The sequence below is a fragment of the Carassius carassius genome, chromosome 17 (assembly GCF_963082965.1).
Source record: "Carassius carassius chromosome 17, fCarCar2.1, whole genome shotgun sequence".
NCBI classification, from domain to species: domain Eukaryota; kingdom Metazoa; phylum Chordata; class Actinopteri; order Cypriniformes; family Cyprinidae; genus Carassius; species Carassius carassius.
The window spans coordinates 1345001-1357500 of record NC_081771.1 but is presented as its reverse complement, the minus strand read 5'-3'; the positions used below and the strand labels follow the sequence as shown (position 1 = coordinate 1357500).

The following is a 12500-nucleotide window of genomic DNA, read 5'->3' as shown; positions in this document are numbered from 1 at the left end:
TCATTTACCTTGGAAACCAGACTGGCTCGGTACGCTGCCAGGGCCTTCAGGTACTCCTTCTTCGCTGCTTCTGTTTTCCGTTTGTATGCCTGCGAGGAGACCAAACACAACTGTGAATAAACACACACACACACACACACGTAATGCTGCAATATGAACAGTTAACCTTTGCTTTGCACCTGGTCAGTGCCATGTCAACAACTTTCAACCTCATGCATCTGAAACACAGACGTTAGTTTAGCCTCAAATCCAGTCCTCGGGTCTGTACTGTCTCAGTGAAGAGAGAGAGAGAAAAATCTCGCTCAGTGTTTTTGTCTTATTTTCCAGTACAAATCAGTGTTATTTTGATATATATGTTTTAAAATATACTGTACATCTATGTAGTTTTAACTGTTAATTTTTATTAATATATGTTGGTTATTTTAGTACTTCAAGGTAAATTAAATTAAAATAAGAAATGCTGCATTTTGCATTAAAAATGGTTCATTTTACATATTTTATTTTATTAAAATACATAAATATTTTATTATTTTATTTCAGTTCATGTTTGTTTTATTTCAAATTACCAATTATTTTTATTATTATTTTATTTTTTTATTTTTTTTAAACCAGTTCCAGTTTTAGTTCAAGATAACTTTAAGAAACCTGGTACCTTTTTTTTTTTAAATCAAGATACAATTAATTGAGAGACAAAATAACATTTGATATTGTCTTGATTTATTGATTTATTTTTTCATGCTTTAAGCATAATACTGTGCAAAAAAAAAAAAAAAAATCATTCATTACAATGTATTGCATAATTTTTTATGTGCTTTTGACGTTACTATTAGTTTTTTAAATATTTAATTAAACTTATATTTATTTTTTATTAATTTATATTTCAGTTTTATTAAATTTTTTGTTATTTTAACACTTCAGCTTATTTTATTTCGGTTGACCCCACGGATATATTTTTTTATTTTATTTAAGCATTATCATGTTTTACAGTGCATGTTGCATATTGCATGTGACTGTAAATACAGCATAATGGAATTCATAATTCATAATTCATAATGGAAGTAAATTAACTATATGTTTCAAACAAAATCATTCTTTCTGGGTTCACATTGAGGCAGACAGATTTCTAAGTGAACATCAAAGAAAGAGCACAAAAGAAGAGGAAAGAAAAGGCTGGGGGTTGTGGAAGAGAAAGACAAATAAAGTGAATGAAATGCAATGCAGGCTAATGTAATAGCTTGTGAGTCATTTCACCGTCCCAGAATCACGGTTTGCATTTCTTTTGGCAACAAGTGCAGCCAATTCCCTGCGAAACTGGGACGGCCATCAGAATGATTTCAGCTGATGAGGGGAAACATCAGACACTGCGCTCCTAAAGGAAGAGAAATACAAATGAGATCTCCTGAATACCTCAGTTCTGTCTCATAAACAGCACTGAGATTACATACTGTAGGTGCAAACGCTTCCTTCAAATCCCACATCTGTCTCCTCTAGAGTTTAGGATACTTCTACTTTCAATATAATTTTAATAGTATATTAATTTATTTGTCTCATTTTAATAATGGGAATTTAAGGGGGAAATGTGCCACATTTTCATGATTATAATGTCACAAGGCAATAAATAAATAAATAATAACTTTTTATGATGTAATTGTTTATACATACATTAATAACATAATAAATAAATGTAACAGTTAATCTATCCAAAAAAAATCTAAATATAAAAAAAAAAATAATAATAATAAAATGTTAATAGTAAATTAATAAATTAAAATAAAAATTAAGATTACATTTGTATTTAAATTAAATAAATAAATTAAATTAAATCAAATAACAAATCAAATAAAATTTGCATTAAAAATAAATAAATAAAATAAAATAAAAAATAAAAAAAATAAAAATAAAATAAAATAAATGTAGTTTCTTCTAGTTCTTGTAGTTTATTATTTGATAGTTGATTTGTGAGACGTCAGTTCAGGTTTTTTATTATGACAGTAACTGTTGTTCTGACAGTATGCTTGAACCGTACTGAGAAGTCGATTTTAACCAACATTTAATCGACAAAACACAAATAACATCCCCAAAACATGAATACCTTCAGCGAGCATGAGTTTGTGACCTTGCATGGCGAGGGTTAAATACTGAACGAGGTGGTGTTGCTTTTTGTAGTAATGAACTCCCGAGGAGCTCCCAGCAGCTTTGGTTCCAAATTAATTTAACCTCCACTAATGAGTGGCCCTAACGACAGCAGCTCTTAAATAAATTACCATGCCTAAGGATTTCTAATTATTCCAAAGTGAGCAGATTCATTAGCAATTGAAGCCGTCAGAGAGAGAGCAGGTCCCTGTGTATTCGGAGTAACAGAGCGCCGGGCAGAGTTAGCTGTAATTGTACCTTAATAAAATGTTCATGTTTGATAACCGCTTAATTATGGAAGACAATAACTGGCGAGACCCTGTGACACGGGGTACGGGTGTAAAGAGGGAGAGAAAGACATCTGACAGAGATTCAGGAGTGAATCTGATTCTGAAGAAGAGCTTCAGAAGGAGAAACAACACGAGACACAGACCCTTCAGAAGAGAAAAGCTTCATAATTAATGAGAGACAGACTTGTGATGTTCCCAGCGGAGAACAAGAGAACAAGATCATTATACACAAAGACATGAAGCTCAAAAACATGCCACGGTCACATGACATCCCAAATTTGTATTAATCGAATGCACTTGGTTACATTTGAGTTTGTTTGCTATTTATATATATATATATATATATATATATATATATATATAAGGATTTTAACTTTTTTTACTATTTTGAATTTAAAGGAGCATATATTAAATAAATGCTTCAAAACTGATTTATTTTATTTATTTATTTTTGTGTAGGATTCATTTTGAAACAATGTTAAAAGTAAATGTCTCAATTAACTACAAAGAAACAGCAGGTAACAAATTTAATTAAATATGAAATTTCTCAAAAATAAACAGTTAATTTTCTTGTTAAACACTCCAGTATCTTTATTTTATTTAAATCTTTAAATCTTTTTTTATTTTACAGTGGATGATATCTAAATACTACTTTAATTACATTTAAATAAGTTATATTTTTCACATTACAGTAATGAGAATTTGGTGGAGATATGTTCTCAATTTTCAAGATTTTATTTTATTTATTTATTTTCTTAATTTTAATGAAATATTAAGTGTGAAAAATGTCTGAAATATATCTGGACGTTTTTGAGATTTACACATAAAATACAGGAAAAGAGAGAGAGAGAGAGAGAGAGAGAGAGAGAGAGAGAGAATATCTTAAATATGCAAATAATGATAAAATAATATTAAATTAAATAATTAATTAAAATAATAATCAATAAAATTAAATAGTACATTTAAAAAGTAAAAAATAAAAACATGTTAAAATTAAAATAATTATTAATAATATTTTTTTTATAAGAATAAAATAACATACTGCATAAAAAAGATGGCAATCATTATAAAAATGTAAAAAAAAAATAATAATAAGATGAAATAATGAGTATAACAATGCTAAAGAAAAAAGAAAAAACTACTGAAAATATATATATTTTTAAATAATTATAAAAAATCTCAAAATAATAAAATAAGATAAAATAATTAATAATGTAAAATACTAATCTAAATAACATTAAAATAATTAATAAAATAAAACAAAACAAAATCAAATACAAACTATACAAAGACATAAGAACATGTTTGTTTTTGTCCATGAAACTAGTGTGACTGGAGCTCTGGAGCTTCTCTAACCAGTGAATAAATGTTAGGGAGCGAGGACTTATTGCCTGCGGTTCAGAGGGTGGCTGGGATTATGCCTGTTCTCCATCATTTAACATATTCATCATTCACTGACTGATAGGTCAGGGCCATCACTAAAGAAATTACAGTCATCTATTGGAGCAGAGGCCTATCAATCATCCACTAATGGCCCAATCAGAGCAGCTCTTCACACAATACTCCCCTCTGAGGACAGGAAAAATAATGTTGCACTTGTCTTCATAGATTATGAGCACTAAAGCTCATCGAATACGGCCTTAGAGTAAAAAAAAAAATGGAAAAAAGACTGAAAAAATGTAATCTCACATTTACTTTGAAAAAAAAATCTATAAAAATAATTTAAATGTTTTTAGCATGCAATTTACTTTGAAATTGTTTCTCTCAAAAATTCAAAATAAATTTGGCAAATTACAATAAAACAGAAAATGACATAAATAAAAAATAAATAATAAAATAAAATATATTAAATAAAAAAATTTCCAGCATTCACTGTTAACACTAAACACTAAAACTCACCGAATATGCCCTTAAGAGTAAAAATATAAAAAAGTATAAATAAAATGGTGTATGATTTTTTTTACTACTTTTAACTAGTAAAAAAAAAAAATTATATATATATATAAATGCATTTTTACTGTAGGATTTACTGTAATTATATGAATTCTCAGGAAATTGCTTGTAAATAAAAAAATTAAAAAATACAATGAAAAAGCAAATGACACAAAATAAAAGATAAAATACATAAAATAATATCAACAAATGTTGCTCCTAGCTTCCTTTGATTGTGAGTAAAATGTAAAGAAAAATTAGTGTGGGATTTACTTTGAATTTATTTTCACTCAGAAATTGCGAGCAAATTTCACAAATAATTACAATAAAATGACAAGTAACACTTAATAGAATATAATGTTTCAAAGTAGACTAAAATCGTATTTTATTGTAAAACATGCTCCGGTATTCTTTATTTACAACTTCAAAAAATAATTTTACCAGTGTACCAAAATATGAGCAGTATAGGAATCATGACTGATCTGAAAACAGAGTTTTGGAAGAGCCTAATGTAAACACATGCTGTCTAAGTAGGCAGCTCACTAGGGATTGAAACATGCCCTGAAACAGAACTTTCTACACGTCAGTAGTCAGTAGTGATGATCTCAGGGAAAGATGACATAATCAGCGCTAATTAGCCAATTAAATGCACCTCGGGGACATGCATCCTCATGACCCCATACAGAACAGATTCACAGAGGAACCATTGTTCCAACCAAAGTCACCTTGTTATCCCACATAAATATAAAACCACATTCAGACGCCAGGGACGAGCCTTATTATGCTAGGAAACAAAACCAAACCAAATGGAGCCTAGACGTTTCCTACAGCTGATTCTTCCAGCCGTCGAAGGGTTAAAATGCACAAACAATAAGATTTGGGAGAGCAGATGTCCTTGAGGGGAACTGAAGGGCGCCGGGTGATGGCTAATCTCGTATTCTCAGCATGATCGAATCACCAGGCAACAGATATAAATAAAAAGAGCCCGGGAAATGAGGAATTCACATTCAAGGGTGTCAGCGGCAAAATGAAGATTCATGGTGAAGAGGGGAGAGTGAAGGAGGCAAAAATTAACTGCAAATAAAAGGACACAGCAGCTCTCAGAAGAAGAAGAAAGGCGAGCGAGAGAAAGGCAGAATGTGAGGCAGGTGCTCTTATTTGACAAGCAATCGCAGCCGTGTGTTACAGAGGATATGCTAAAAATACAGCAGCCCTCACACACACACACACACGCACACACACACACACACACACACACACACACACACACACACACACACACACACACACGCTTCAGTCGAGCTTACTGTACAGTATACAAAGCTCATCACTGACTCAAACACACACATGTTCCCATGCACATCAACACAGAGTAAAGACTTACTCAACACAAATCAACTGATCACAAAACAAATATAGAAATCAACTGTTTATATAATTTCTTTTTGGAAGAAAAGTATAAAATAGTTTATATATTTCTTTTTGGAAGAAATCAGCACTTGTTTTTCAATAAGGATACATTTAGTTGTTCAAAAGATTCTGTCTGTCTATCTATCTATCTATCTATCTATCTATCTATCTATCTATCTATCTATCTATCTATCTATCTATCTATCTATCTATCTATCTGTCCAACTGTCCACATCCTACCATCCATCCATCCACCCTTCCATCCATCCATCCACCCATCATCCATCCACCCATCCATGTATCTTTCCATCCACCCATCCATGTATCTTTCCATCCACCCTTCCATCCATCCATGCATCCTACCATGCATCCTACCATCCACCCTTCCATCCATCCATCCACCCATCCATGCATCTTTCCATCCACCCATCCATCCATCCATGTATCCTACCATCCATCCATCCACCCATCCATCATCTATCCATCCACGCATCCACCCATCCACCCATCATCCATCCATCCATCCACCCACCCACCATCCATCCATCCATGCATCTTTCCATCCATCCATCCATCCATCCATCCATCATCCATCCATCCATCTACCCATCATCCATCCACCCACCCACCCATCCATCCATCCATGCATTCTACCATTCATCCATCCACCCATCCATGCATCTTTCCATCCACCCATCCATCATCTATCCATCCTCACATCCACCCATCATCCATCCATCCACCCACCCACCCACCCATCCATGCATCTTTCCATCCATCCATCCATCCATGCATCTTTCTATCCATCCATCCATCCATCCACCCATCCATCCATCCACCCACCCACCCATCAATGCATCTTTCCATCAATCCATCCATCCACCCATCATCCATCCACCCATCATCCATCCACCATCCACCCACCATCCACCCACCCACCCATCCATCCATCCATCCATCAATGCATCTTTCCATCCATCCATCATTCATCCATCATTCATCCACCCACCCACCCATCCATCCATCCATCCATCCTCCCATCCATCCACCCATCCATCCATCCATCCATCCATCATGAGCAAGAAAAGAGCGACTTCTGAGCAAGAAAATGCTGCTCTGAATCCACTCACTTGTTTCTGTTCCTCTCCCAGACTGTCCCACATGGAGGCCACGATCTTGGAGACGTCTCCAAAGGTGGCGTTGGGGTTCTGACCCTTGATGGCAGCTTGAGTGTCCCTGAAGAAGAGTGCGTAGGCTGAGACGGGCTTCTGCGGCTCGTTGGGGTCCTTCTTCTTCTTCTTCTTCTGAGGTTTGGGCTTGGGCTTCATCATATCAGAGGAGGGTCGCTTCTCTCCTGTGATCTGAAGGTGAAGAGAGAAATTAAATGAGTAAAGATGCATTTATTTACCTAGGCATGACATGCAATTCAACAAATACGTTGTACATTGTGACTACAAATCAGCGCTGGAAGTCATTCTAGTTCAGTTCCTGTGATGAGCTGAGTATGAAAATGAAATATTAAATGCATGTGTAGTTTGCTGATATCTAAGAGTTCTTCGAGTGCATTTACACTCACAGACTGTGTCTTCCAACATGCACTGCACTTCCAGTCATATGCAAATGTTGGTTGTCTTTTATCTTCAAACATCATGAAATAAAAATGGGATGCACTGAATTCCAGAATGCTTTCAGTCAAGCGACGGCGCCGTAATCTGCTCTGACAGCTCACAGACTTTCTTCAGGGCGCTGAAACATTGTGGCTGAAATTGATTTCTTAATGCAGAGAGTCCAGCAGACGTTGTTAATATCCCATTTGAATCAGTGCTGCATCATCTCATGTCTGATGCACACTAATACGCGCTTCTTCATCTAAAACGCAGTGCATTTGAAATAAAGAAATACGATTGCATTATTTAAACCGGTGGAAAATGGGGATGGAAAGAGTGGTGGTAAGAAACAAAGGAACAATACATCTTTGTCTTTAACAGGACTGAAAACAGCAAATGAGTGAAAGAGGTTTCTAGGACAGAACTTGATGGTTAGATAACATCATTCTCTCTCATCAGCATTTTCAACGTAGCAAAAAAAAAAAAAACTATTTTGCAGAGAGCAAATGTAGCATGAAAGGCTGGTTGATGCTCCATCCGCTGTATAATCTCCATACACGTCTAACTTTACATGTGATTTACATGATTATCAGCATATAAAACAACATTAGTCATTAACCAGAGTCAAAATTTGTAATAAAGTCGATATGAAATTAAAAACTCTGTTTACTTTCTTAAAAGAATCAGCTTTGACCAGGATTATAGTTAACTAAAACTGAAACTCAAAATAAATAAATACACCTTAATTCAAAAATATAATAATAATAATAATAAACTAATTCAATGTATTAATAAAAATGATACTAGAATAACACTAGCTTTAACCTAGTCTGAAACAAATAATCTTGTATTTTGTTTTATTGCATATTAAAATTGGACCTTTGTTTATATCTTTAAGGTACTAAAAGTGGACAAAATGACTTTCTCTTCTCAAAGCATGGACGAATACAGACATTGTTCCCAATTCTATTTCAATGAAATGTTCGCCAGAAAACCACTGAGTTTCTAAATGGAAATACATCATCACAGAAAATAAACTTTTGCATGTCCAAAATAAAGCTGTGAATTAATTAAATTCCATTCTAAAAATATTAATGTGAGCATACTGTATATGTTTCTCAAATCTGTCATGAGATTTGTGCAACAAAATACAGAGTGAGGTTTTGATTTGAATCTAGTCCAAACAAGTTGTCAGTCCAATTTGTTGTCCTCTTTTCTCTTTTGGACCTTGAATATGTTGAGTATGTAGTATGTAGTGCACTGCCTGACGATGTTGCTACAGCATCACTTGTGGCAGCCCTGAGAATGCAATGTTTGTGTGCATTACAGTACCACGATGAAGAGTTTTATTCACTAGTATGTGCATGACTACATGCACGTTTTCAACATGTGTGCACACGTCCTTATAAGTGCACAGCTGCATATTTTTCAAACTAAGGATTCAATTAATGCATGAAAAAGCACACGTTCACATGCATGAATATACAAAACATGTCAAAGACACACAGACACAAACACAAGCTAAAAAGCAGCACATTCATTCTGTAAAACTGACTGGAATCCAGCCATTAAATGCTTTAGATTTATATACATTTAATTAAGCGCAAACAAATACACATATGCCATCCATGAGCGCACGGCACATTCCAGAAATACATTAGCGTGCATTTGTACGTGTCAATGAGCAGAACTGTATTCACAAGCATTTCCAGTAAAAGAAAGACCAATGGGAATGAAATGTGCTAATTGTTTCTGTTTTCCAGACAGCGTTATTATTAAAATCCACCAGGATTTAAGGCTGACTCAAACACTTCTTTCACTAGTTTGACTTGCTTTTTAAAACTACTCGAACCAGGTATAATTGCACCGGACTTTGTGCTGTATTAGGCCGGACTCTTCCATAAGCCCACTGAAGAACAATGTAATTTAAACATCATGTAAGTTAATTCACTCTTTGTGTTTTTCAATCCAATTAAGCATGCAGCGTCGCGATAATGAGGGATTTCAAGCTGCCTTGTGCATTACATGCAACATTCAAATTAAATTCAAACTGACACTTCCAATAAAAGGAGAGGATGACGGACAAGCAGGAGTAATTGGTTTTCTGGGACAATGAAAATGAAAAGAGGGATAGAGAGGGAGAGCGAGAGAGAGAGAGAGAGAGAGAGAGAGAGAACAGAGTAATGTTTTTGCCAACAAATCACAGGGAACAAAAGACGTCAAGATGTGAAGTTAAAATGCAGAGATTTGTAAACACTTTTGAGACACATGGAAAATCGTTTGCTTTTAAATAAAGAGAGGGGATTATTCTCAAAGCTCTCAAAGTCTGGCGTTTATGCTCCTCTATAGAACACAACAGACAGATTCCGGAAGTAAAAATCACATTCATTCTTTTCCACAAGAGGAACAGATTTTTTTAACGATAACCTATAAACTTTTCAAGAGAGACCTGCCATGAAATCACTGATGATATTTGATCCTTTAGCCAATGGGATTTCAATATTTGATTAAAAATACAGTAAAATTGCAATATATATATATATATATATATATATATATATATATATATATATATATATACTACAAAATTAAAATAGCTGTTTCTATTTGAACCTATGTTAAAATGTAATTTATTTCTGTGATGCTCCGCTGTATTTTCAGCATCATTCCTCCAGTCTTCAGTGTCACATGATCTTCAGAAATCATGAAAATATGATGATTTACTGCTCAAGAAACATTTCTTATTATTATCAATGTTGAAAACAGTTGTGCTGCACGATATTTTTGTGGAAACCATGATGCATTTTATTTTTCACTATTCAAAGATGAACAGCATTTATTTGAAAAATAAATCTTTTGTAACATTATAAATGTCTTTACTGTCTCTTTTGACCAATTGAATGCATCAGTGATGAAAAGTCACTAATGCTTAAACACATTGCAATCGCTAACATGAACTTACAATACCTTTACCACATGTATTAATCACGGTTCACAATAATTTCCACACACACACACATATATACATATATATTTAACTTTTCGAGTTGCATAAATTGAAATCGGTTAATATGTTATAAACAAACATCAATAAATGCTGTAAAAGTGTTGTTACTTCACGATACCGAATGCATCAATAAATGCTTCTGTAAAGTGTAATCAAGATCTCAATCTAAAGAGAAAACGCTCTGTTCTACTGTTAAATAGCGTGCAGTTTCATGCTGATCGCCCTGTAAGTAGTTGTTCTGGTTCTTGTACCTTTGAGTGGTACTTTGCTTCCTCTTCCTGGGCGGAGCTTGAGGGGGAGGGCGTGGCTGACTGACTTCCTGACGATGACGGGGAACCGTGTGTAAAGGAGCCATGGCCAATCTGAGAGCTGAGCTGGGACAGGGCGCTCATGGGGTGGGGCAGTATCCGGGCAGATGGGTTTAGCATGGGGCTGTGGTGTGCACGGGGGTAATGACTGCCCGCTTGCCCCGCAAACATCTGCATCTAGGGTGAGAGAAGAAGACCAGACTTTACTAGGAGGAATTTTGAAGAGAAAAAACCAATTGAGGCCAATCTACAAAGACACTAGTTTCTTCCCTCACCCTTTGAAGCGGCCGTCTGATTACCATTAGCTAGTTTAGCTAATTCTATAATGACTTTTTCAATACAGAGCAGATCTCTTATCAAACGATATACGTTCACTCAAACACATACTGTACAAAGCTGTGCCAACTCAAAATGCATGTGAACCCTGGGGTTTTGAAAGTGTCCTTTATAGTTTCAGCCTGACTTATATCATAAACCGATTAGAGAGAGATCTAGATAGATAAGCGTCATTTACAGTAAGTCATCAACCACACTCCTCTCAGCATGAATTTCAAAGCTTCTTCAGAAAGCCACAACGCCATTGGTGCTCGACCCGGAAGAATCCCAGAGCAACCACAATAGTGACTTGACAACTAAAAACAACAGTAAGAATTCACCACATGATACCTTCACATGAGCTAAATAAACCATATATGAAAAATCAGTTATGAAAATTATCATATATAAAGCAAATACCACTTGTATGTACAAAAGGGAAACATGCATGTAATGTATGCATCATGGCACAGTTCTTTTATATTTCAGCACATTTAGCACCTGCTTAAATATTTTGCACTGAAATGCAGTGTCACTTCTATTCAATTTGCATGCCACAATTATCCATCTTGATACTGTGTATCACTTTTTAAGAGCATTTACCTAATTGTGAGTGTTTAGTTAATAAGACATTTCTTTTTTGCATGGAATATTACCACAAACGCATGAAAGCAATTCATATACAGGAGGGAATTCACTAAGAATAAATGGTGGCTGAAATGCAATTTGCATGGTGCAAATGCATTTCAGTGCATTTAGCCCCTGGTTAAATTGTTTGCACTGAAATGTAATGCAACTCCGTCTTTTACATGCATTGCTATTACCATATACACAGTAAAGTAAAACCTTTTTATATAAAGATACATTTCTAAATTTATGAATAAAATGTGTCCGAAATGCAATTTTCATGGTGCAATTCTACATTACTATTTTAGTCCATTTAGCACCTATTCAATTTTTTTTGACTGATTGTGGGTGTTTAGTTAATAAGATGCAGGACATTTGCACTGAAATGCTACACACGGTGATGCAACTCTTTATTTAACATGCATTAGTATTATCATACAATATATTCAGTAAAGCAAATTCCACTTGAAGGAATTGTGGCTGAAATGCAATGTGCATGACACAATTCTCAATCTTGCAAATGTGCATTACTATTTTAGTGCATTTAGCACCTGTTAAACGTGATTGTGGGTGTTTATTTAATTAGACACAGGTTTTTGCAAAATGCTGAAATTCCATGCACTCCATATTTTATATACATGTGTACCTTTCTAGCATAAAAAAAGAAACAGACACTCTTTGAAGAAGCCAGGCATTGCAAAATCAGTTAATTTGCTAAAAACGCAACAGTTCTCGTTTCTCACAAATCTCGAAATCCTCTCAAACTAAGCATCTGTAACTCGTGTATATTAATATTTCACCATGTTTCATTTCCACCGCCGCTCTTCAAAAAGCATCTCATCAGGAGCGGATGTCGATGGCAGGACTGCGA

General features: G+C 34.6%; 1 protein-coding gene across 5 annotated transcripts in view; it reads right to left on the bottom strand.

The window, feature by feature from the left end:
- The window catches only part of tox2 (TOX high mobility group box family member 2), a 112829-nt gene that overhangs the window by 9458 nt on the left and 90871 nt on the right, over positions 1-12500 (bottom strand). For 3 of the 5 annotated variants that reach the window (XM_059570360.1, XM_059570361.1, XM_059570362.1), the window contains 3 exons: positions 10631-10864; positions 6896-7126; positions 9-89 (listed from right to left, as the gene is read on the bottom strand). In XM_059570360.1, coding sequence (XP_059426343.1) covers positions 9-89; positions 6896-7126; positions 10631-10864 — 546 coding nt within the window. The remainder of the gene's footprint in view (positions 1-8; positions 90-6895; positions 7127-10630; positions 10865-12500) is intronic. The other 2 variants (XM_059570363.1, XM_059570364.1) reach the window with 1 other exon arrangement.